Source organism: Chironomus tepperi, unplaced genomic scaffold (genome assembly GCF_022539635.2).
Source record: "Chironomus tepperi strain 1889 unplaced genomic scaffold, CSIRO-AGI_Ctep_v1 contig_74, whole genome shotgun sequence".
Lineage (NCBI taxonomy): Eukaryota > Metazoa > Arthropoda > Insecta > Diptera > Chironomidae > Chironomus > Chironomus tepperi.
The window spans coordinates 803,826-831,100 of record NW_027226196.1 but is presented as its reverse complement, the minus strand read 5'-3'; the positions used below and the strand labels follow the sequence as shown (position 1 = coordinate 831,100).

Genomic DNA, 27,275 nt, shown 5'->3' with positions numbered 1-27,275 from the left:
TGTATTCTAGTGATTCATGAAATTCATTAGTTAGTGCCTTAAGCAGTGACGGGCATGTTCAGGCTAGACCGAAACGGCATATAGGATTTTCAGAAGTTTTAGGCAGTACACTAGTGTACCTCGGTAGATAGAATTCCCAGCATTGGCCTAAATTGAAGTTTATAGTTGATTAACGCTTGCTGATTGTCAATACCAAGCTTAATGTGTTTAGCTTCATTCTATGAGCTTCAGGGCACTCTCTTGAGAGTGTCGCACCTGAATATTCATACTTGAAACCTTCATTCAGTTCAGGATAGCCCGAATTTGTGCATTAAGCTTCTAAACTAGAAATTTTAGATCAATTCATGGATCATGACTTCCACTCTGTCCTTAATCCTCCTGATAATCACTTCAATAATTACAAAACCTCGACAATCCCTTCCTAACTGTCCATCCACCGCACCAAACCTTTCAAACAGCATCAAAAGACTTAAAAAGCCACTCAGCCCGCAATATTTGACCATCCATTATCAATCTCATACCACACCAGCAGCCAACTGTGGCACAAAAAAAAAACTTTTCATTATCAAAAAGACCTGTTGCTTTATTTCAAAATTTCCATATTTCCCATGTACAAAAGCTTAATTAAGCACACAATGACATAAAAATGCGCTATCTATTTGCCCACATAAAAAATCGATTACTCAGAAATTGTGAAGTGAAACAAAAAAAAAAGCTTTTTTTTTGTGTGTATGCTGCTCATGTGTCTTTAATGCCAATATTTTTTCTTCTTTCCCTCAACACAAAAAAAAAGAGAGGAGCTGAATAAAAAAAAATCCTATCATCACACATGAAATCATTTATTGTATTTGTATACGTTGGATATGCACTTTATTCATTCATCATTCCATCAGAATACACAATTTGAAATTGAAATTTCTAATGCAAATATTTGCGGTTGAATGAGGTAGGAGGTAGGATGAGAATAGAAGATGAATGTGAAATTTACATTTTGTCTAGCGAAATTGGCGTCTACACACATGTGATGTTTGATCGATGAAGAATAAATTAAAGATGTGATGCTGCAGAATCATATGAATCCGAGCAGCATGGTGTAGTCGGTAGAGCTACAATGCTAAATCGATAGAGTCAGGGGCATGTCTAAGAGAGTCATCTTCCTCTTGTATTTTGGATACTTACTTTCCTGTTATGCTGGCTGTACAAGATCAATTGTGATCCATGGCCTCCATCAGATGGTACCTAACGCTGGTTCTATCGTTGATCCATCTGCCAATTTCTAATACCTAGTGCAAGACTGTCTCTATTGACAGCTTCGTTCCAAAAGTTCTTTGGTCGTCCACGAGCTCTTTTAGCTTAAATAATATGCTTCAGTTTTGCTAGAATCTTGCGAGACAAAATACCAAAAATGACCCATCACACCCCTCTCTGACTAGAGTACCTGCAACATACAATTGACTACAAGAAGTCGCTGAGTTAACGACAAGACGTCGTCGAGCTAATGACAAAAAGTCATCTAGTTAACGGCAAGACGTCACTAAGTTGACGACATGAATCCGCCGAGTTGAAGACAAGACGTCGCTGTATTGACGACAAGACGTCGCTGAGTTGACCACAAGACATCGCCGAGTTAACAACAAGGCTACTTCAAGTCAACAACAAGACGTCACCGAGTTAACGACAAGTCATCATCAACTTAACGACAAGGCGATGTGCTGCTCTAACGGCTACGTGACATCCGATCCCAATCCATTATTAATTCCATATATAAAATTACCCGCATCGTGTTGTTCGGAAATCCTTGTACAGTAATTGGAATAATCCATAAATAAGGTTTTTATTGCAGCCGTTGTGCTTGTTGTGTTGTAAATGCTGTGTCAATGACATTTCTAATGGTGTCACAATTTACGCTCATTCATGATTTTGAAAAATTGCATGCCATAAAACATTTTCTTCTTTCCTTTTTTCCGGCAGTCGTAGGAAGGAGACAGCATAAGAAAGGAAAGAAAAAAAAATCTTATTAAGCTCCTTTTCTTTTGTTTCTTTCCCTCATCCTCAACATCCACAACATACAATTGAGATCCACGATTTGAATACGGAAACAGTTCACGTTTATTCATTTCGATGTCGGAGTTTAGTGCTGAGTTCAGCCAATATAAATAAATTGAAGGGAACAAAAAAGGGTATGGAACCTCCATAAAAATGACGACGACTGGCTATAATGAGGTATCTGCATGAAATTTTAAAAAGGTTTTTTTTTTCGAAAATTGTCCTTTTTTTGTTCCTTATGCATATAACGTATCCTAGTTGATGCTATGGAGGGGACAAGCATATGAGTCTATGCTTTACGATCATCATCATCATCTGAAAGAATACAAATGGAGAAAAATGCAAAAGAATAAAAGATGAATAATGTTAAAATGTGTATGAAGAAAAAAAAGGAAAATTCCAACAGTAATGGGATGAAATAAATTTTCCAGTCGGTATGTATGCATGAATGTGGTTTGTTCCTCAACATTTGAGTGCTTTAGAATAACCGAAAAAAGAACATGAGATCCATTTCTTTATTTTCTATCGGAAAATTTATGCTCATATTATGTAAAAATTTCCATAATTTTTCAAATGCTAAATAGATTAGGATTTTCTCCGACGCTATACATCTTCCCCAAAAAAACATTCAATATGATGACGATGCTTTCTAAAAAGCTTTCCATTTCTTTTATCGCTTTTAGTGTCGACATTCCAATTTTTCTCCTCGATGGCTTGTAATCTTGAATATTTTACACATCCCCGACCCCTCCCCCCTCCATTGATACATATTTTTTCTGTCATCGGTGCTGTTGCTATTTCTCTTCAAATTTGTGCCTGATTATTTATGCTTTATGATGATAGCAACATTTGTATACTTGATTTGTTATACGAATATCCTGCTCATAACTCCTCCAAGGCACTCACAGACAACAAAAGCGCGACGATGTTCTTTGTTTGTTTGTTAAGGAGTGAGAAATAATCCGCTATAAAATTTATGTCAAATTGACGATGGGTAACAAAACAGACGATGGAGTTGAAAAGATGCTTTATTGATTTTCGGGAGGATTTAGAGCGCATTTGGAGTTTTTGTTGGGAATAGAGGTTGATTGTGGTCAGAAAAGATCAGAAGTTCTTAACTCGAGTGAGGATGAATGGCAAGTTGTTTAAGGTTTATCATGATTCTGTCTAGTATTAAGTTTGTCAGCTCATATGGCTACCATGAGGAATAGAGTGGTATCTACTGGGGTAGTTTACCCGAAAATCCGATTCCAGAACTTTAAATTTTGCTTGGAATTGTCTGAACTATTTTTGATTCTGACGATCTAACCCTGAATAGCCATCTATGACATATTCCATTGTTTAATAAAGAATTAAGCCACAAACAGTTGCTACAGTGCTGTCAGGGCACCTTCACGTCTTGCCAGTACGGCAATGCAACGGCACATCAGCGACTACATTGTAAGAATTGTAAGGGTTGCATGGAGCCTTTTAATTATTTTATTTTAGTGAACGGTCTCTAACTTGCATCAGTTTATGACAAGTTGCCGTCCAGTTGATGTCAAGGTCCACTCGAGGTAGCTTAGGTTACAACAAAAGGGATTCTGCCTCTACAATCTCACTCAAATCACTCAAATCTCTTTAAAAATTTCACCACAAAACAGCCATTAAGTCATACCAAGTGCCAAACCGCACATTACCCCAAAATAAATCACATCGAAAAAATAAAAATCGATTGAATATCTTATGTCTTTACTGCTTAAACAAAAAAAGAAACAAGAAAAAGAGGCAGACACAAAACAAAATTTTCAAGTGGAAAGGGACGCATCAAAGCGTAATTAATTTGATTTCCTGAGATGAGCTTTTTGACATCTCTTCCTTGCCTTCATCTTTTTTTTTGTATGTTTTAGACCAACATTCATTTCACAACAGATGAAAAACAAAAGAAAAAGATGAACTCAATTTTCTTCATGCTGTTCTTTATTGTCAGTCCATTTAGTGAATGAATTAATTGAAAAATACGCTTCTTCACTTCTGCACGACTTGAAATGAAATCAAATAGAAAATAAGACACAAGAAACAGCTTTATATGTATGTGTTGTCTTACTGTTTTATAGCCAGTATTCATTGAGTTTGAATGAGGATTGAATAGAACTGAGGGGAATGTGAATAATGAGAACTGGAAGCAAAAACAAAAGGAATGAGCTTCTTCTCATTTTCTTGTTGATTGTTTACGACTTTCAGTAGTCAATGAGTGAGAAATGAAGAGCAAATAAATTACATAATCGAGTACTTTAGAGTTTTAAGTTGTAAAACTACAAGTTTTCATTCTATAAGAGCGTCAATAAACAAAGAGAAAGGGAATGATGAAGAAAAAGGTCATGAAGGTGATGAAGCCAGGGGTCTGGTAGTTCAAACTACTCTGTTCAGCCCGAGCGACACTAATGGCTCAGCTAGGGAGGTCTAACGGAGCCTTTTAAGTCTCAAGTGTCGAGTTACAAAGCTTCAAGCTTTAACAGAGCCTTCAAGGTTTAACAGAGCCTTCAAGGATTTACGGAGCCTTCAAGTTTTAACGAAGCCTTCAAGGTTTAACGGAGCCTTCAAGGTCATACAGAGCCTTTACAGTCCCTTGACAAAGCCTTTATCACTCATGTTGCTCAGACACGTCACTCAACCCCCAAAAACCCCCAAACTCCACCCCCGATTCACTAATGAAAATTAAGAAATTCAAAAGCGAGCATCAAGAAGGTACTTGACATCATTTTCCCATCTCATTGGACAATGCTTAATCTGTTGCAAGATGAAATTGACTAAAACTCATTTCACCAACTTAACTAAAGTAAATTAATGAGTTGGTTTTTATTTTTCATTTCATTCTTAATGGCAATTCCAAGTTTGCACAATGAGAAAAAAAAGTTCATTTAATAAAAGAGAGTAAGCAGCAACGTTGGCACTTTTAAGTGCAGGACTCTTTTTTTATCCATAATAATTTGTTTGCTATGTAATTCATTCACTTCATTCCTTTACTTTTTTTTTGCTTATTTATAAAATAAGATTTCTTTCCTGTCTACGACTAAGTTTTAAATGGGATTTACTTTGTTGATTCTAGTTTTTTTTTTTTATTTGAGGATGGAATATTTTATTGCAAATTTATCAAACAAACAAGTTTTTGTATTTTTTTAAATATAAATTGAGCTTTTGAAAGCTTTGCTAAATAAATCAGCAATGCAAGGGATGGAAGTGACTGTTGAATGGGTTTTTAGAGCTTTAAGGGCAATTTACTGCTTTTATAGTAACATTTTCTGAATTTTAAGACATTACTTCAATTTTCTTATTCAGGGTTCGTCCACAATATTAGGCTTGACGCCTGGGACGAGCTATAAGATACAGACACAAACTGTTGAACTAAGATTCTTGTTAGAACCCTATAAACTTGAAATGTCCAGTTCAACTACCTTAAGAATCAAAATCCGTGTTGAATTTGGACTCTACAATAGACTAGGACTTGCTGGCTTCCTTAATAGCTCAAAGCTTTCTATAGAGCATCGCTAAGTCAACTTACCAACGGTAAAACTCAAGGTTGTCCTGATGGCTCGTGACAGAGGATATGGACCCATTTTAATGGCATTAAGTACGATTGGTGACATGTTGTCCCTCTGGTTAGTTTTTTCTTAAAGCTTCTCTGAGAATAAATCCAAGAATAATCATAGAATCATACCAATAGGATAGAGCATAACCTAAAGTAGACTAATACCACAATTTTGTAATGCGGCTCATATAATACTCACATTTTGTAAGATAGTCCAAACTTTGGGGTACCCTCAATGCTTTCAATTCAGCATGTCCTCACATCAACACGTCCATCCACCGTCTAACAGCCAAAAAATCACAAAGCTCTAAAACAAAATCATGCGAAACAAAAAAAAATATTAAATCGTAAATCAATAATTTTTTATCATCGAAACGGATGAGTGAGATTTATGCAGCATGGAATTAACATTGATTTAAAATTCAAATAAAATGGAATTAAATTTTCTGTCGGGATTGCCAAAAATTTTTCTTGCATTTATAAATTGTTGAGTCGGCTGGAATTTTTTATTATGGAAATTAACTAGAAAAGCTCAATTTAAACTTCTTTTTATGTCTAAATGAAACTTTTCTGTGCTGAAATTACGAATGTTTGAATATTTTTCCACCTACAGCTATAAGCTATAAGCAGTGGTGGGCAAACTGTGTGTCGGGGTCCAACACTAGTTTGGATTTCAAATATGGTTGGACATTCCATGAATCGTATGTCGTGTGCTATATGCTAAATCAGTGGTGGGCAACCTGTGTGTCGCGGTACATTCGTGACCTTGCCAAAAATTGAGGAAAATGCCATGAATCGTATGCCGTGTGCTGTTTCAGTCGAGGCAATTCGAGGCATATCAAGAGGTGTCCCACAAAAAACCAAAAGGTTCCCCACCCCTGTCTATAAGCTAAATTGTAGATGAAAAGACAAAAATTTGAATAAAAATCTATTCATGAATAAGTAACACAAAATATACACAAAATGAGGAACAGTATCCACCTCACAGATTTTAAGACTCCTTTTTTTTGAGCGACTGTTTACAAAAAAGCTATAAAAAAAATGTTAATGGTAAGGAAGGAGGAGAAGAAGCAAGCAAAAAAATATCGAAAAGTCAAGACCGGAGATGTAATCGACATTCAAAAAAGATGCTTGGGGTGTCTATGAATATGTCTGAAATAACTAGAGATATCATGAATGACGAAGGCAAAATGCGATAGAGGAATTCACATATATGTTAAGGAAAGGATGGAAAAATATGGAAATGAAGCTTGGGATTTATCACTTTGAAATCACAAAAAAATAAGAAAATTCCCATTCATGCAAGTTCCTCTACTTACCACTGATTCATACCGAGAAATGGATTATTGACTTTATATCAACATTTTTCACGTCATATTATTTAAATTTCAGCAGTTACCTTCCCAATACTTTTTTTATTTTAAAATATTTAATATCCCAAAAAATGCTTGCCAAAGGAAATGGAAATCCATAGATCTTTTCACTTCTTTTTTTATGAATCTACTCGTAAACACTATGTGGGATTAGACATGCTGTGTCTATGAGATTTATTGTAGATGATTTAAGGAAAAAAAAATTTTTTATTTAACAGATTCTTTTTTAAGAGTTTTATCTGATTTGGGAAGTAACTGGGATGGTTTGGGAAAGCAACATGAGAGCTTTAAGGACTTTAAGATGAACAAAAAATTCTGAGAAATTTAAGAATTTGAGATATTTGCTTTTCTTAGTTATTTAGGTCATTGCGTAGGAAATGTTGATTATTTTTTGAGATCTTCTGTCAGTTCTGGGTATTAATGACCAATGATCAAATGACACAATTCGGCGAATCACATATTTTGGCCTTCTCGACTTTAAGTTGCTTTCTTTGTGCAAGTTGATTTTGGATATGGTAGGTTGTAAGCCTTACCATCCCTAACCTGATTGTGGGGCTGCCTTTCTTCAGATCCCGGCACATAGATTGGCCACCAGCGGTGTATATCAGGGAATACCACGAGAAGATCCAGAAAAATCCTCATAAATTTCATGTTATATACTGAATCTTGTATTCAACTTGCTGGATTAAAAGCCACATCATCAATTTCTTCATTTAAAACCATTTTTCACAATCCATTCAAGTTGGCAACATTTTTTTTGCTGATCAATCGAAAGCACGACACAATGACAGTCAATTTTCCGTAATTTTACCTCAATTTCCTGTTCTTTATTTTTCATTTCATGTCTTTCATTATGTACCCGAGTGACACAAGTGAAGAAGACTTAACTATGGTATTTTAAGGTTCCGATGAATCTCTTTTATTAGCATCAAATGGAAGTTGCTACTGTTAGACGCCTTGAATAGAAGCTGCCATGTTTTAGCAGTCATATGGACGCCTTACGAATGTGGCTCCCATTCAGTGTTAATAAAAGAGATTTAACGAAGCTCAAAAGCTCCATTCCCGACCCTTCATCACTTGTGTTACTCGGGCATATCCATATATTTTTACTCTCTCTCCTGAATAACATAAAAGAATCGAAAAACAGCACACAGAAGTGAAAAAAAGCGGAAAGAAAATGTAAAATAATAAAAGTATAAATTTCAAGGGAGGAACGATGAAGCGAAAAAAAAAGAGATGACGGAGGAAGAATGGAAATGTTCTATCAACTCAATGATGTTTTGGGATTTAAACGTAAAATTTTATTGATTCATCGATTGATAAAGCGTACATGGCAAGAATCAAGCAAAACGTTTTGAAGGTCTTAAAAAATTTAAATAAAAATTGATAATAAAATTTTATGTTAAATTCATAGCACACACCATACACATGCCATGTATTATTAGCCTCTGTTTTTTTACGTGGGTAGGCATATGAAAAGGAGCATATTAGGGGGGTATATTAAAGGTGGTTAACGCGCATTATATGTGAGTTAGTCACTTACTTACGTAGTTACTCACTTGCTTGGATAAGGCACATGGACTCATTGCCAGGCAGAGAGAACGTCTAAAGCCGGCTCTATCTCTTAACAGCCACAAAGTCCAACAATGTCAGGCTTTAGCCACAAATAGCTTGCACATAGCTTAACTCCACCATGTACCAACCTTATGAGGTGAGGTTCCTTACCTTCTGGCGATGGAGACCGTCAATATAAGTCACATAGGGGGATGTTGTGGAACGAAGCCCTGATTAATACAGGGTGCGTTGGACTAACAAGCTGCAATCCCTAACTATAAGCTAAGAAACCAAATGGCAGTTTATGGATCATAATTGATCTGTATAACCAGCGAGAAGAACATTGGAAATATTCAAGAGCATGCACATCCTGACTACACCCCTAAACCATCACACAATCGTGCTCCTCATACGCAATTGAAGTGCTTTTAAGCTGTCAGAAATGTTCAAGCTTTCAACTTAATAATTTTTCAAAACTTTTCGCCAACAAATTATTTTTTTGTATTCAGCATATGCTTGCTGCTCAAGTTGACATTCTCATTCCACCAATGCTATGTGGCTTTTAGACATTTTCAACAGATTTTTCAATTTCCTCATTTTCTTTTGTTTTTGTTTTGAAATATGGCACAAATTAATTTTAAGAGCCATTGAACTTTTTTTTTTATGTGTGCTTGGTGCCAAAAGTTTGGACAATTTCGATGTCTTAAATGAAAATTTTGATGGATTTTATGATGCTTTAAAGACATAAATTAATAGAAATATCAAGCATATGTGTGTATGTACACACAAATATCAGATATCATAAAATGCCTAAAGGGATACGAAATGTTATAGCATAAAAGCCCCGAGAAAAAATTTTCGGAAACTTAATCTCATAAACCATAAAAGTATTTATTCCCATTCCTTTCAATACATATAAATTTTAAGACATAATTCAAAATTATATCCCAAGTCAGGATTTAATGCTTGGTACAATATTTTCAATAAATTTTGTTATCTCTGATAAATAATGACCGTATCATATTTCTATCATAAAAAACGAAAAAAGTTCTTCTATGGAATGATTTTCATTGTAATAAATTATTTTGTGTAAATTTTCAATCCTCTTTGGACGAAAAATGCTTGAATAATTTTTATTGGGAAAAATTATTTTGGGTCCAGATAAATATGGATTGATGATCTAGATACAAATATTTCTAATAAAATTCTGTAACTTTTAATCTGTAATCTTCATCGAATGCTTTAGCACAGCTGCAAATCAGAATTCAAAGAAGATTGTAAGTTTCTCAGCTTAGAGCATTCCTTTGAAAGCTACAAAGAGTAATGGCATCTTGAGACTGTCTCTAGTTCCATTGAAAATTGTAGTTCTTACTGAGTGCAAAGGACTGGCACATCTTCTTTCATTACACAATTATTAGCCGTGAAAAGTCAAAGCTTAACTACAAATCTCAAAAATTAGATACATTTATAAATGGGAGTACTGGAACCGAAGTCAAGAGCCTTGTTGATCTATTCATAGATGTGCTTATTTGCTAATTATAAATTTTGAGCTAGTTTCGTGTTCTATAGCTTACCTCAGATGGCACTTGAAACTAACTTTATCGCTGACCATCACTTGACAATTTCCAAATTCAATTACAATACTATAACTATCAACAGCTTCATTCCGTGAGTTCTTAGACCGTCTTGATGATCTTTTGTTAAGTCAGATTTAAAGAGCTTAATTAATGGATCTTCTACATGTCTATTTTTGAAATTTCAAATTCTGCATTTTTTTGCAAGTTTCTAACGTAATTTAATAAATTATTTAAATATTAAGGCTCAAAATAGTCCAAATAGTCCAAAACTTAGAAGTCTCCCGATTTTTCCCAAAAGTGTCTCGATATTTTACGAAAACACTCTGGCCACGCTTATTGAACCCTATTCATTTTAATTCATTTTACAATGACAAATGACACTTTATTGAGCTGATAGATCTTCTCTATGAATTTTGCCAAATTCTATTTTAATCAGTGAAGAATGTTGTATTGGCAAATGTTAAAAGGCAGCTGGTTTATCAGGTTAATGATAAAGCTAGCTTCAGATGCGAATTAAAATGTGCTATGGCTTACAGATGATCCGAACGGCCAGAAAATTAATCGATTTGGACTAATCTGGTAATGTTACTCGATTTCTAAGGATTCTTTGTATTTTAATGATTTCTAAGGATGAATACACAATCACAAAGAAATTAGAACGCATCCTTTCATCGGTCAATTTGCATTATGAAGTTTTTTCCCTAACAAAACAAAAAACTTTTGTGTATTATGCTGATTATCTAAGCGAAATGAAATTCTTTTAAGAATGTTTAATGAATTTAGAAAAATTTCTTATACAAAGAATGGTGAATAAAAAGTAAAAAGAAGTTTGTTTGCCTTTCTTCAATAAAATATCATAAGCTATTAAGTAGATTCTCCACTCATAGTAAAAAAAAAAGTTGAAGAATCTCTCAGTGGAGATTTTACTGTTTATTTATTTTTCCTTTTTTTTATTATTGTATGAAAATTATGAAACATTTGCATCGAGTATACTTGAGGATAAAGAAAGTTTTTCATAATGATAAAAATTATTTTTTTTTTCCTTTTTTTTTCATCCTTCCCCTTCGTTGATTCCTATTCTTTAAAAAAAGATTACAGTTTTTTTTTTTCTCTTATTTTGGCGTCGCATTTTTCAAGACATTTCCTTCTTCTTTCTTGTACATTTTATCGTCATCGTCATCATCATTCTACCGTTTAGTTCTGTACTCTATCTTCAAGTCTCTCCTTCATTCTTGATACTTAAACAACAAACTTTACAGTTTTTATTTTCTTGTCACAGTTAAAAAGAAATTTTTTTCGCGCTTTTTTCCTCTTGTTTGTTAATTTTTTTCTCCTTTAATGTCTTATCTCATTTCATCCCTGGCATCGTCACTGTCTATTCAATCTCTGCTTTTGAGAAAAATTATATTCAAGTGTGGTAAAAACGTTTTAAACTGAACTAGAAGATGCTGATCGTCTAGTTTGATAGGGATGTTGGATATTAATGTTTGAGATGAGGTATGATTGAGGGATTTGGATAAGGAATTGTGGACAGTATGGAAGGGTATCTGATGTTTGAAGCAGATGGATAGATGCAAGGTAGATGATCTGCTAGCAAAATATGCTTATTTGATGGCAACACATCTTAGATTAAGCCAGAGTTCGTTTAAAATTGAAGACAAAATATTCAGGACTGCATCCAAGGAGGAACCATAAGGTACAGCCGAAAACTGCTCGGCTGAGAATCTAAAATACAGAAAATGCAAGTTTGCTGTTTTTGGCTGAACTCTAGAAGCTTTAGACATGATCATATTTGTGAAGGTTTGGGAAACAATACCCTTCTTCCCTCTAATAACCCACTCCCACCTCAAAGAGTATATAGGTATGCCAATGGTCACAATCTTTTATTTTTGCAGTACAGCTTGTTGGTAATCCTCGATTAAAACAGGACATGACTTAGGTTCATAGCATTCCCAATTTTTTAGGCGATACACAGGTTGCCCTATAGTGAGCTATGCTCCTGGATATGGATCTCTGGTGTCTTACTAAACACACCCTAACAGACAAAGAGACCGCTTTTAGGTCCTGCAGAGGGCTTTCTTAGATATGAAAGGAAGAAGTTTCAAGAATATCAATTTCACTGCTAACAAAAGAGGGTTGACCAGGTTAATCAGGTTGACTTGGTGACTTTACTCTGACCTAAGGTCGAAATTCATCGAATCAGACTTTGCTGAGAGAGTTACACTAGCTTAAAGCTGAATTTTCGACAATTTTACCATCACGTACCTTCTATATTAACAATATGTTCACAAATAATATTCTATTTTCATATTTCAAACTCATTAAGCATCAACAAGCTTTAAAACGTGCGGAAAATATCAATTTATGTACGCATATGACCATCAATATTAAATGAACCATTTTTAATGAGAATTCTATTGAAATATGTTATTCAATTCTTCATATGTAAATGTGTATCACAAATCAAACTCATTAAAATTGACAATCCATCCGTAAGGCTTCTAATAATGAGAATCTTGGCAACATACAACGCCTATCATAAGATCTAACAGGTTTATTCATAGACATCCATAGTGACAAAATGACAAATGATGCGAATTATAAATACAAAAAAAAATAATGATAAAATCAAGGCAAGAAGAAAACAAAAAGGAAAGGGAAGAACTTTTTCCATCAAAGACGCGCTTATTTCAAAGTTTTTCATCACGACGGCACTCACAAAAGTACAAAAAAAACTTTTCATCTTATTGCCATTCCTGAAAAAAAAAGCGCCAGAAAAAAAGGAAAATAAAAAACAATGCGAAACGTTTATAAAATTTTATGTGAGGCTGTTACAAGCTTTAATGACGTAATAAAAAACGACACTAGTCGATTCAATGTGAGTTGTATAGAAAATAAAATAAAAATTGTAGGAAGTTGAGTTTTCGTCTTCCTACGTAGCAGACCGAGTGACAAAAATGAAGAAGGCAATACCGCTAAAGCTACTCCACGGAGCAGTTAAGGCTTTATGGAGCGTCTTTGGAGCTTCTGCGGCTCCTCTACTTCTCTACGGAACTTCTAGGTTCCTCCATGAAGCTACTAAGGCACCTCTCTACGGAACTTCTAGGTTCCCCCATGAAGCTACTAAGGCACCTCTACGGAACTTGTAGGTTCCTCCATGAAGCTACTAAAGCACCTCTGCGGAACTTCTAGGTTCCTCTACGGAACTTCTAAGGCTCCTCTACGGAACTTCTAGGTTCCTCCATGAAGCTACTAAGGCACCTCTACGGAACTTCTAGGTTCCTCTACGGAACTTCTAAGGCTCCTCTACGGAACTTCTAGGTTCCTCCATGAAGCTACTAAGGCTCCTCTACAGAACATCTAAGGCTCCTTTACGGAACTTCAAGGTTCCTTTACGGAACTTCTAGGTTCCTCCATGAAGCTACTAAGGCTCTTCTACGGAACTTGTAAGGCTCCCTTACGGAACTTCAAGGTTCCTCCATGAAGCTACTAAGGCTCCTCTATGGAGCTTCTAAGGCTCCTCTATTAAAAGCTCCATAACATCCCCATCTTCATCTCTATCGCTCGGAATCACAGCAAAAAAATTATACACAGAAGGCAATTGAAGTCAATGATCAGGTCGATTTACAATTTATTTTAATGACTTTTGATCAGGATGATAAAAATTAATGATATGATTAGGGACTGGATAAACATGTGTGTTCATGAGATTTTTATGCTTACTAAATCAGTCCCTTTTCGAGATCAATATGCTGTATTAAGAAGAAAATGGAGAAAGTTGGTATGAAATATTACAACACATTGGCAATGAACGATGATTTTCAAATGGGGATATCCAATAATAATTTAAGTAGTTCATGTTAAATTTTTTTTAAATCTCTTGTTTCTTTATGCAAATTTAAAAAGTTGGAGAATTTTGGCCGTAAGGCATCATGTTCGGGCATCATAAAATCCTTTATGTTTTGCCAATAATAAAAAAAAACGAAGCTGAGATATGAAGAGAGGGATTGCAAGTAAGAATGTTTATAGTTGAGTGTACAAGGCGCATTTTGGAATGTTTTCAATTTTAAAGAATGTTTTAGTTAGAAGCTTGGTTAGAAGCTTTGCCAATTGCTTATTAACGAGATGTTTAGCTGAAAAATCTATTAATTTGTATCCAAAAACTCAAGCAAGATGAAAAATTTCTCCCAAAAGAAGAGGTAAGGGTATAGACTCAAAAACACCCCTGGATACGCCATTGGGTTGTGATAGTGCTTGCTCGATTCAAGCTAATGCTTACTTCATACATACTTCCTTGGCTGGGACACATGGGTGCCTATTGCCGTGTTTAGAGAACGTCTGTAGACGTAGAGAAGCTAATATTAATCCTAAGGATACTGGAAAGAACATGGCGCAGAAATAGTCGAAAATCCGATCCTCAGGCTGGCTTGACTCTGGTTTGAGACTAGACTTGATCAAATCTAGCATGGGTCAAAGTCACGCTTGGCTGGAATCTTGCTTTCCGGCCATTTCTGTGCCTTGTGTCTTCTGAATGAGCGCTTATTCCCCTTACTGACAAAGAGACTGCTTTCAGTGTCAAACATAGAGATCCCTTAGTGGTGTTTCTGTTAAAGCATCCTCTTTGTATGTTAGTAAACAACCGACAAAATGCCCACAGTTCCACCCACCAAACAAAATTCCAAAATCACGCTAAAAAGGCACACTTATCCCTTATCGAAAAGTCAATTTATCTACTTTTACTTTCTGCATCCCGAAACAAACGAGAGAAAAAAACTTGGGTCTCGATTTATTTTTTTTTTTTTCTAGTTTCTTCTTCATCATCTCCATCGAATCTTTTCGTCTGTGCACACACAGAGGATATTTGAGGCGAAAAACTTTTAAGGTTTTTTTTTTTATTTATGCACGCTTGTAATGAGATAAGGCATTCATATGAAGGCACTAAAAAAAGCGATGGAAACAAAAATAAAACAGAACACAAAAAAGAGGAAAGGAAGCAAACAAATGCGTCAATAAAACCGTCCCCAAGAGCATCGAACTTTCAATATTATCGACAAATTTTCTTTATGTCCTCGATATTAAGCATCATCTCCTTCCATTTTTTTTTTTTTTATGGGATGTATGCGATGCGTCCTTTCAAAAATTCGATGGATTAGAAAGAATGAACAAGTTAAGGACACGATGTTAAGTGAAAAATGACGCATTTTGTCGTTCCTTTTAATTTATTATTATTCTGTACTGAATCCTGTGTTACGTTATTAATCTTATTCTACCTGGTTCATCTCCTTTCGTTTTAACCAACAAATGTAGTTTATCAAGGGATAAATAAAAAAGACAGAAGAAGTTATAAAAGGTGATGTAGATAATATCATAGTAAATTTAATATCTTTGTAAGCTTTCGGATACAACAAGATGGTTTATTGAGGATTAAGTAGTCTCCAGTAGACAAATTATCATGGGAGCTTGCTGTAGCTTTATATTTTGGGAGGGTAATAAATGAAAACTTGAGGTTAATCGTAGCAAACTGGTCTTAATGGAACGTTTTTTGAAAGTTAAATTGTCATCTTTTTGGGGAAGGTTTTGTATGCTGAATTTCAATTGTTGGCTGCTTGTATGAAATGTTCAGATATGTAAAGATCTTGTAAAGATCACGGAGATGACCAAAGAACTCAAGGAGAGAGGCTGTAAATAGAGACAGGTTTGCATTTGGTATTGGAAATTGATGAACTAGAGGCAGCGATAGAGCCAGGTTCAGGTCACATCTGAGGGAGCTATTGGAATATTTGGAAATTGATTTGGTTTTGACATGAGGCTGGATTAAGTCCGAATCAGGATCAAGTTAGACCCACACTGGTCTTAAACTGAATTTGTGATCAATTAACAGATTTGTGCTGTTCGACTAATATTAAAAGATGCTCACTAAACTCCTGTAAAGGGCAATGTAATCAATTAGTGAATATTCGACTAATATTTAAGGATGCTCACTAAACTCGACTTTTTGAAGGCCTTTTGTAGCAACCTAGGCTCCAAGTCGGAGCATGGTTCCAGTAAGAAAGTAAGTAAGCTCGAAGCCGACTCGGGTTTAAATGGATTCGAGTCAACTTTTCCATACAAAATCAGAGTCGACTTTGATCTTTGTTGAATTTCTGTAAAGAACTCTGTTCCAAGAAGGTCAATATTGAAGTAAAGACCTGCATAATATCAATTTGACACCACAGAAGCCCTTATTTAGTCAATTCCGGTGGTATTTCATTCTGTGCCAGTTCTGAAATAAAAGTCAGTCAGCACCATAAAGAACACACCAAGAAATCTCATTGTAAATGAACGCCTTAAGCAATTGAATCCTTTGTAAGAAGTAGATAGTATGACAAAATACATGCTGTGACCAAATTCATGTCATGACAAAAATTGCTAAACCATAAAATCGAAAAATCATTCAATATGACAAACATGATAGTCAACATTTTTTTATTGTAAGGACGGACATGTCAAATGTCTAAATTTGTGTAGCTTTTAGGAATAAAATTATCCACAAGAATCATCATCAATTCCTCGTCTTATTTAATGATTTAATTACGAAATCATCTTGAGACGAGATAAAGTCTTTTTGATTCCCCAAAAGTACTGATAACAACATGGTAGTATTGAATGAATTATGTAGGAACGTCAGCATTAATTAAAGCTTCTTCGCAGCACGATGATAAAAAAAATTTATTCTTCTTTAATTCCTCATCTTTCTTAAAAAATGTTAATTTAAATATAAGAAGAAAAAAGCTCAAGACAAGTCAGAATAATTGAAAGCAATTCTTCTCACCTCAGGGCGAAATCAAGGAACAGCCGAAATTTTTCTCAAGCATGCCTCATTAAAATATCTCTGAGGGTATGAGAATCAAATTAAAATATGACCCACTTTCCAAATAAGAAATCTCTTTCCTTTTGCCGTCAAACGGAATGTGATGTGATGTTATGTACGGGGAAGAAAACAAGATTTTTTAGCAGAAATAATGAGGATAAGAAAAAAATTTTTTGATGATTTCCAGGGCTGGGGAGTAGACAGAAGGGCAACTCACCCCCTAATTGAACTCATTTAGTTGGACCCGTACGGACAAGTCAAAATTTAAAGGAAATTCTAGGATTTTTGCAAAAAATCCGAATAAATCGAAGGTTTTTTCAAAAAAGGTGGTGGAGGGGGGTTGACCCTTAACCCGTGATACCCCCTTCTCTCCTAAATTCACCTCAGCAGCAAAATTTTGGATAGATTTTGGGAATAAAATTATCTACAAAAATCATCAACAGAAAATCCGAACAATTTTGATTTTATTCCAAAAAGTGATGGATGGGGGGACTTGGCCCCTTACCCTTGATACCCCCTTCTCTCCTAACTACTCCCCAGCAGCTCCTCATTCATTCACCTCCAACGAATCTCGAATTTTTCCTTCTGCACAGATTTTATTTTCTTATTACCGATCTTTAAGCATCAGAAATATTCACGCGAATAGACATAAATAGAAGAAGATATGAAATGAAGACAACAATGGGGATTTTCATCCTATGCGCAACAAAAAAAAAAGCTCCAACACAATTTTCTTCGTTAATGTCTTTTTATTAAATAAAAAAGCATCCGAAGAGCTGTTGATTATTTGCGCCATGACAATTTCTTCCTTTATGCAGTTCCATTATGCATATATGTCCTTATTTCTCACGAGATTAAAGCAATCTGCTATCCACAACACGAACAAGGAAATATTTTTTAGAAGTACAACCCAACATAAGGCAATAAGATGGGGATGTAGATGCTATGAATCCTTGCTGTATCTCAAATACAAATAAACTAATTCTTTTTTCATCTTCTTGCTTATGTCTTTTATCTCTGCATTTTTATTGTGTTGAAGAACATTTAGTTGTGTAGTTCCCTTTTGTCTTCTTGATTTGGTATGGTGTGGTTAAAAAGTGGGATGCTGATTATCTCTATAACTAACTGGTGATGTTAGCTTTTTCATTGTTTGAGAAATTGTCCAGTGTTGTTTGTGAGAGCTTGAAGTGCTGGATTACGTCCATGTTACGTCAAGCAAGCAGAACTTCTGTTCAATAATGGAGTTCTACCCACACTTTTGAAGATGTTTCTGCTTGTATTCTTACAACAAAGGTCAAAAACTTCATATTAATGCATGTGACTAAAGAAAGCTAACTGCTGAAGCCAAGCTAAAGCCTTTTGATTATATAAATGTTCTATTATTGCTGTATCCGAACAGACAAGGAGCATGTTCATGATTTTCCTCATAAAATTTGATCATTTAGATGAGTATGCTCATTTATATTAAACAGTGTTGCAATCCGTGCGTTGCCTGTAAAAAGGCAGTGCCTGTTCGTAGTCAACGCATTTCACAGGCAAAATCTGTGACAGATTTGTTGCCTGTGCCTGAAACAGGCTCCTGTTTTTGCAATTCTGATAATAGAGGCATTCAATATCCCAGAAAGCACACGGCGTAGAAATGTCCAAAAATTCAGTTCCAGGCTAGAGTGACTCTAACTTTAAATAGAATTCCACGAAATCTCGCTTCAGGCTAGAATCGAGCTGAGACCTGATTTTTGACAAATTCTAAGTCGTGTGCCTTCCGACTAATTATCAAAAAATCCAACTTTTCGACACCAAGTCACTTGACTTGAGCTTGAACTTGCATTACCACAATTAACAACATCAATTCCTCCTCCAACTCACCAACCTCCTCATCCATCAAACTTATTAAATCAACAAGCACAACCTCCAAAAAAACTGCACTTTAATTTCACGCCCAACTAGCTTCCTTACTTCCACTTCTTATTCCTTACCACAAAAGTATGTATGAAAATGAAATAAATGGTAGCATAGCTACACATATAGCCATTATTATAATGCACAATAACATAAAAAAGGATAAAAAATGATGTTTGTGCTGTTTCTGTATGGCGCAAACATTTAACAATGAATCTGTGTTACTCAATGGCTGTTTTTCTTTTTTGTCGAATGAATGAATGAATGAATGAGAAAAATAAACCTGGATGTGCACGAGAGGAATAAATGGCAAATACATGTATAAAGAAAGAAAAAAAATCTGAATTTGAAATATAAATGACATTATAGATATGTAGATACATACATAAAATATCATAAATTTCAAAAAGGACTTATTCCTTTAGAAATGTACTTGAATGTGGCTTTATATTCAACATTTACGGTATAAAAAAAAAAGTTCCACTCGTGTATGGCAATGGTTATGATAATCTGAATAGTTTATAATTGCCGTTTACTTGATGTTGGTAAAGAGTTAAGAGTTACTTATTCCTTTTTTATTTATCCGTGCAGCATACGAGGATAAACAAGTAGTGGAACTTTACAGCTTTCATTCAACGATGACAACTCATTATATTAATGGCGGTTGAGTGCGGAACTTACTTCTTTTTTATTTGTGATGAATGGAAAAACTACTTAAAATCCTCTCCATCCTGCATATAGTCATATTTTTTACCAGGAAAATATCAGCAGTTGAAGCACATTCAGCTGTCAACTGCTTGGAAAAATGTTTCTTTATTCCTTTATTTCTCATTCGTTTGCCTGCACGTTCTTTAATGAATATGATGAGTGAGCTTTTTCATCTCTGTCATCTCTTACAATGGTACGGTGTGTAACAACAGATACGTATGGCAATTAAGTATTCATTGTGCCTACACAACAAAAAAAAAACAGCCAGACATGTAGCATTTTAATGAGAGAACCGACTTTAAAATTTTGTTGGATTCAATTCAACCGTAAGGAAAATATTTAAATTTAAACGCAGTTTTCAGCTTCGTTTAACAAGCTGTGTATGTATGCAAGACATATCAAAAAAAAGGGAGGAAATGAGAATTAACAGGAAAATTTAAAGTATATGAATTTTTTAGCACTTTTGTGCGACAATCCTCTGAGACATTTTCATGTCTTGACTAAAGTGGGCTTATATAATTTTTTATGCTTCTTATTTTGTCTGTCGATTTGCATTTCATAAATGGATTTTCATGTGATGTTGATGCTTATGAGATGGAAATCGATATGTACATGAGGGAATATTTTTTTTGTTAACCTTCTTAAATTTTATGTAATTCCACTTAAGCTCACGTTTTAATAGGAAGAAAAATGAAAAAATGGAACTTCAATTAACTTTGAGGTATAAAATTTCATTCTTGGTAAGCTCTTATCCTAGGAAGCTTTTATACAAGTTGGATGTTGAATGTAAGGAACAGGAATGGAGCTAGGAGGGAGTTTGACAGTAAATTGGTGGTTTGAGTTGTGTGGCTGAAGTACGTCGGCATGATATCGCAAATCGAATTAAAAACATGTCTATAATTTAGTCATAATATCGTCAAATTTCGTCAACCCAGTCCCGAATTTCGTCAAGGCTTCCTTGCCGAGTTACAGCATGTCCAATTTTGGACAAAAATACCGACGTACTTCAGCTGACAATATTTTCAAAACGAATATTATGTAGCATATTATATATTAAAACGCATCTACTAATTTCGTCGAATTTCGTCACATAAAAATTTTTAAAATCGGAAGTGATCTACAAGACCTACAGCCTGTTTAAGCTCTACCTAAAGGTACAGTCAAGTCAAAAAGTTTTTTTGTATGACATTTTATATGTCTAATCATATCTAAATTTTATAAGGATTTCAAATAAACAAAAAGTTTTTAGATTGGACCGTCCATAAGTTTCTTATGTCCATTAAAGTGTTGTAGATGGGCCTCAATTTAAAAAATTTCGTCTTTGACATGTTATATATCTAAACACATCTAATTTCTTCAAGAATTACGAATTTGTTAAAATATCTTACTTTTGATACTTACATAAATCACTTATGTCGGTTAAAAGTAATAGACAGAACCAAAATTTTCTAAAAGTGCTGTAAGAAATTTTATTTTGAAAAATTTAATAATTCAAATAAATTTTTTATAAAAATCGAAAATACAAAATATTTATATAAATTAATTTTAATTTTGTTTCTTGTGATTAAATTTTTTGGGATTGTTAGTAAACAATAATAATCTCAGATCTCATATTTTTTTTAAAAAAATTATTTGAATTATTTGAGGTATTAAAATTGTAAATAATAAAATCAAATTATTAATAATTTTACAGAAATTGATTTATTAAGTTGTTCTTTTAGGAAATTTAGGTCCTGTCTATTACTTTTAACCAACAAAAGAAATTTACATAAGGATCAAAAATAAGATATTTTATAAAATTCGTAATTCTTGATGAAAATAGATGTGTTTAGACATCTAACATGTCATACACGAAATTTTTCAAATTTATGCCTCTATACAGCACTTTAATGGGCATAAGCTACTTGAGGACGGTCCAATCTAAAAACTTTTTGTTTATTTGAAATCCTTATAAAATTTAGATATGATTAGACATATAAAATGTCATACAAAAAAACTTTTTGACTTGACTGTACCTTTAGGTAGAGCTTAAACAGGCTGTAGGTCTTGTAGATCACTTCCGATTTTAAAAATTTTTACGTGACGAAATTCGACGAAATTAGGAGATGCGTTTTGATATATAATATGCTACATAATGTTTGTTTTGAAAATATTGTCAGCTGAAGTACGTCGGTATTTTTGTCCAAAATTGGACATGCTGTAACTCGGCAAGGAAGCCTTGACGAAATTTGGGAATGGGTTGACGAAATTTGACGATATTATGACTAAATTATAGACATGTTTTTAATTCGATTTGCGATATCATGCCGACGTACTTCAGCCACACGTTTGAGTTCTGGATGGGGCAGTTTTAATGATTTTGTAAGACACAAAGTTGCCTTAATGGCAAAATAGCAATTCACCGCAGTGCGTCGGTCGGGTTTTACCATTTAATATACCCCATGTGCTGCTTTTGACAAAATCTACCTAATAATGCCTTCTACTCCTAACAGACAATGAACATACTCACCTAAATCACCCTACTCACAAGAATCCTCCTTGTCTGCTCAGCTTCCCCTTCCACAAACTCCTCAAAATGTCTAAAATCTAAGAAAACATCTGGATTTTAGTCAAGAAAGGCTGTATCCCCTTTCAAAAACTTCTCACTTCGACACTGTTGAGTATAGAAGCCAAGATGAATGTTGAAAAGGGAGCAAATAAAAGTCTGTCAAAAGTCAACACCAAAGCGAAGAGTTTTATTTAAAAATCAACAGCAGAGTTGGGAATTGGTGGCAAAAAGTTTGTTTAATCTATCCATAGCAGACAAAGGACATGGTCTCAAAAGTTTGTTCATCTTAAATGTATTAGATGAACATACTCGTGAGCGTTGTTCTGAGCTTACTTAACTCTTGAAAGAGGCTCCTTGTCTATTTGGGCATCTGTAGCTCCTCATTTGTGTCTTCTTGCTGATGTCTTGCTGACATGCTTTTTATTGAAGCGTCAATATTCTGGGTAGTGTTTTCCGTCTGATTTTCGTCTGATCATTACTATTGAGGGGGTCTTGAGTTTCTCAAGGAACAGTTTTAAATTATTGTCCTGCTTTTTCCCAAATAGCACAAAACGGGCTCAGACTGATGTGACTTTGTTTTGATGCCAGATTCTGATTATGACTAAGGACATCATACTAGAGCCACGTCTGGTGCTGGATTCTGAATCGATTAATCGGGGTTGTTTGTTAAGAAGAGATATAGGCAGTAATTCATATATATACAGAACTACCATGCAAATTCAAACTAATATCCAGTATCCATCTCTACCATCCAGTATCCCGCATTCACCATCCAAATAACACCTCTGAATCAACTCACAAAAAAAAGAAATAAAAAAAGAAACGAGAAGTTACAAAAAGCTTTGAGGAAAAATTCACACCCTCAAAAGTAGCATGTAACATGTACATGTGATCCCATCTTCTGTATAAAAAGCAACATTTTATGAAATGAAAAGGAAAAACTTTTGTGTGACAAAAGCTTCATTTAGCACACACATACACAATATTAGACATCAAAGCATATCAGCAACAGAAAAAAACGAGAGAAATGAGGAAAAAATAGGATATCCAAAAAAATAAATTCATTTTTTTTCCTCTTCATCTTGTTGAATTGTTGCTTTCTTTTTTTTATATCTCGAGTTCTGTTGCTCACTGAATGGTGAAAAATGTTCACATTTTATGAGGCACGAAAAGAAAATTTTCATACGCACCTGAATAAAATTATGTTTAATCCTCTCCATAAACATTTGCCAATTGTAATTTCAATTACGTAGATCTGCAATATAAATTATAGTAAATTACAATATTATTTTTATGTATATGCTCTAATGTACCTTTTTTCTTTATTTTTACAGCTTCTGCTCACCGGCCTTTGCATAATAAGCTTGGCAAGGCGACGGAATCGTTACAGTTATTTGGTAAGTGTCGGGTTATGAATAATAATGAAGTGTAAGCATTTTGTGAAGGAGGTACATGAAGGAATGAAAAGCTTCAACTTGAAAAGGGAATCATTATCCTTTTTTTTTATTTATTCTTTTATTGTGAAACGAAGAAGAACGGTGGGCGAGGATGAACAAAAAAAAAATAAGAATGAAAAGTGAAACTTGGGAGTCATTTGCTTATTATGTGACGTTTTAAGGAAGGGGTCGAAGTGGATGATCAATTGTTGTCCATGACCTCCCACAGGTGTTGCCTGAAGCTTGGCTTATCGCTGGCCTTGTAGATTGATACTATCAAGTGCATCACTATCTCAATTGAGAGCTCCCTTCATAGATTTCTTTGGTCGTCCACGAACTTTTTTACCATCCAGAAAGTCAGATTTGAAAACCTTAAATTTTAGAGCTTCTACAGGTCTCCATGCCTGTGTCCAAAAGTCTAGCCCATCGAAGACTGTTCATTTTAATTCGCAACACAATATTAGCATCCAAGGCGACCTTAGATCTATCTGATAACTAGACATCATGTAAAATTGATTATATGGGTTCGATACCTTAATATTGATATACCGACCCTACCATAAGTCTGAGACCCAGCAAGAGCACAATCGTCCTTTACGAATCATAATAAGTGGAAACACAGATCACAGCCTATAGGAAGTAATGCAATCAAAAGAGTGGTGCTAATTCCAGTATAAACTGTCTACTGAGTACAGATGTTTTGTTCATCCTCACTTGATAATCAACTGTTAGCCATGAATCGTCCTATCACAGCTCTGGATCTCAATGATCTGAATTTCTAATGGCTTTTTAATGGATGTGGGCAATTGGTCGAAATTTGGCTATGCATAAATTATGTTTGAGAGGGGGTAAGATAGGTCAAGAAAAGTCAATTATCCTCAATTCCCTAACATCCAAACAGACCCTTACCCGCCATGAACAAATAAAAAATCACTCGCGAACTCTAATAAATAGCCTTCAGACGAACAAGCACACAGAAAAAAATTATAATGAGAAATGAAAATGAAGTGCCATGGACTAATAAGAGAGTGAAAACTGCCAGAAAGAGCACAAGAATAAAAAAAAGCCAGAAACGGAAACGCAAATAATTTTCTTATGAATGCTTTTTATTAAATGAGCCGCGCAAGCAGATAAAAATTTTCCTTTCCTTGTTTTATTTGCGAGGCGTTTTAGGCTATACACAAATAATAGGACAGGCAAGGAAGGAATGTTACAGGAAAAAAAAAATTCTATGAATTATGCCTTACAAAAAGAGATAAATGTAAGGTCATAAAATTAAAATATTTTTATTCTGTTCTGTTCTGCTCATAATTCTCGCTATAGTCACAAATTGAGGCACACAATGCCTTATAATCCCAATCGTTAGATGAGCACATAAACCTTTTTTTTACATTCTTTTTCTGTCTGTATTCGCCATAAAAAGCCATGAATATTTTTTTCTGTATGTAGTCTTGTATATAGGACGATCTGTGTATGTAACACTACGCAGTGATTTATGTTCCATACCATTATTGTTATTACTGTTGTTATTCCTATTATGATTATTATTTCATCTTATTCTAGTTCTATTGCATTTATGCCCATGTTGTATAATTTAATACATCATCCTTAGATGTGTATGTATAGGCATTGTTCTATAGTGAATAAGTGAATTTGAAAGATAATTATAGCATCTTAATAGCATAATTAAATCATTACTCATCTTTTTATTCTACTTCATAAATCTCGTACGCACAAAAATTTTTCCCCATCATTATTGCATTATGGCATGTTCGAGATGGCAATGACTACACAAATGGATTGTTGTTAGTAAAGTGATATCAAGGTCATTTATCAGGTTACTTTCCATTATGGATTTTCCCTCTATATTCACAGAAAATGACTGAAAAACTTTACACATTAAACCATATTGACTATGACCTAAATTCATTATCTCCTGCTGTATCTCAATATAAATATATATTTTTGTTGTCTATCTATAAGTTGCGGTAATGAATAACCTCAAGCAGCGGATATAATATAGTAAAATGTAGATGAATGTGTAAGAGCAATGAAGATAGAAAAAAGAGATAGAATGCTGAAGGAATTCTAGCTATTTTCATTTTCTGTAATAATAATGTCTATTTGCTATTTAGAGAAGAAATAAAGGCAGTATCTTGAGTAATGAACCTTTCATAACTAAATGGAATTTAATTAATTTACGGATGAATTCTCTGAAAGAAGAACAAAAAATGAAGTTGGAATTGATGAAACTTGAGTTTATGCGAATGCTGTGTCAGGGATGTAGGTAGATTCATGTCTTTATGGAGTCAATACTTACTTACTTACTTACTTCCTTGGCTGAGGAGAACGAGGACTCATTGCGGCTCGTAGGGAACTCTATCCTTCGAAACATTCTGCCAGTTTGGGATATTAAAGACTCTAGCTTGTAGACTTGTAGTCAATACTGATGTTAAAGCCAAGTAAAAGTTCTCTTGGGCAGATTTCTCAGGTAAATCCTAGTTAGTCGTCATCATACAAGTTGTAGTGGCTTTGTTCTTCGGGAGTTAATCATTGATTGCCAACTTAGGGATCATTGTCTCTTGACTCGACCTTTTTTTGAATTTTATGAACTAAAAATGCAACTCATAATCTCCCTTTGTAAGCTACAGTCAGTAATGTCGTCAAAGGAATGATTCAGATCCCACAATGAATTGTAGGTCTAGGTCTGATTGCGATGGTTGGCGAACCTTACTCATCAAACTGTTGCAAGCTCTGAGACACCTAAAACGCGAAGCACTGGATCTTCCAGACCTGAATAATCTAAGTTTGCTCTCTTACTTAATTACTTCATTGGTGGATGTGCACGAGGGCTCATTGCCACATTTAGAATTCGTCGGTAGCTGAATCTGTCTTTAGGTAACTTCTACCAAAAGAGTCACAATTTGCTCTCATATCTTGGCAATAAACCATAATAAGCCTGATTTCCACCAAAAAGCACCCCTCTAGCTACCCCCAAAACACTGAGAGCTTTTTTTTCATGTCAAGAAAGCTTTTCACCACACAAAACTTCTTCGTCGTCAATAATTTTCTCGCATTAATTTAATGGACTGTCTGTTCATTCAAACTTACTTCATTTTTATCCGTCATCTGTCGGATTATATCCAAGTTTGCACCACTCGAAAAACTCATTTAACATTCAGCCACCATCAAGTTAGATGAAAAAATATTCTCAACATGAAGCTTTTCATGTCCTTGACATTCCAGCACAAATTTTTATCTCCAATCAAAACTTAATCGAATTTTTTTTATATTTATTTATATCTTACAGATAAAGTTATCAGGAGCTTGTAGTTTAGCATCTGCACTGACTTGTGCCTTGGTTACAGTGACGACAACAGTCATTCATATGAGTCGTTTGCAAGCATTAAAAGAATGTCAATATACACAAAAGACACGAACATGCACGTGCTCCTCAACATTGTCAGAATCAGATGATTTGGATGACAGTAGTGGAGTTCGTTTTGTATTTGATGCTACAACAGACTGTAGTGTTGTCCATGGTGCTCTATATTCGTGTTTAAGAGCTGTTTTTGGACTGTCTGTTGCTGGCGTTTTTGTTGCTGTATTCAGCTGTATGCTTGTTTACCAGTTGCTAAGGTGAGATAATAACACATATGATGTGAAGTTATTAAGCTATATTGAACCTTTTTTTACATTAATTTTATTGTTATTAT

The 27,275-nt window shown here is 34.6% G+C and overlaps 1 protein-coding gene across 3 annotated transcripts in view; it reads left to right on the top strand.

The window, feature by feature from the left end:
* Nucleotides 1–27,275, top strand: part of LOC139085616 (putative uncharacterized protein DDB_G0286901) — a 197,964-nt gene that overhangs the window by 167,243 nt on the left and 3,446 nt on the right. For all 3 annotated transcript variants that reach the window (XM_070633706.1, XM_070633707.1, XM_070633708.1), the window contains 2 exons: nt 23,458–23,520; nt 26,870–27,198. In XM_070633706.1, the coding sequence (XP_070489807.1) occupies nt 23,458–23,520; nt 26,870–27,198 (392 nt within the window). The remainder of the gene's footprint in view (nt 1–23,457; nt 23,521–26,869; nt 27,199–27,275) is intronic.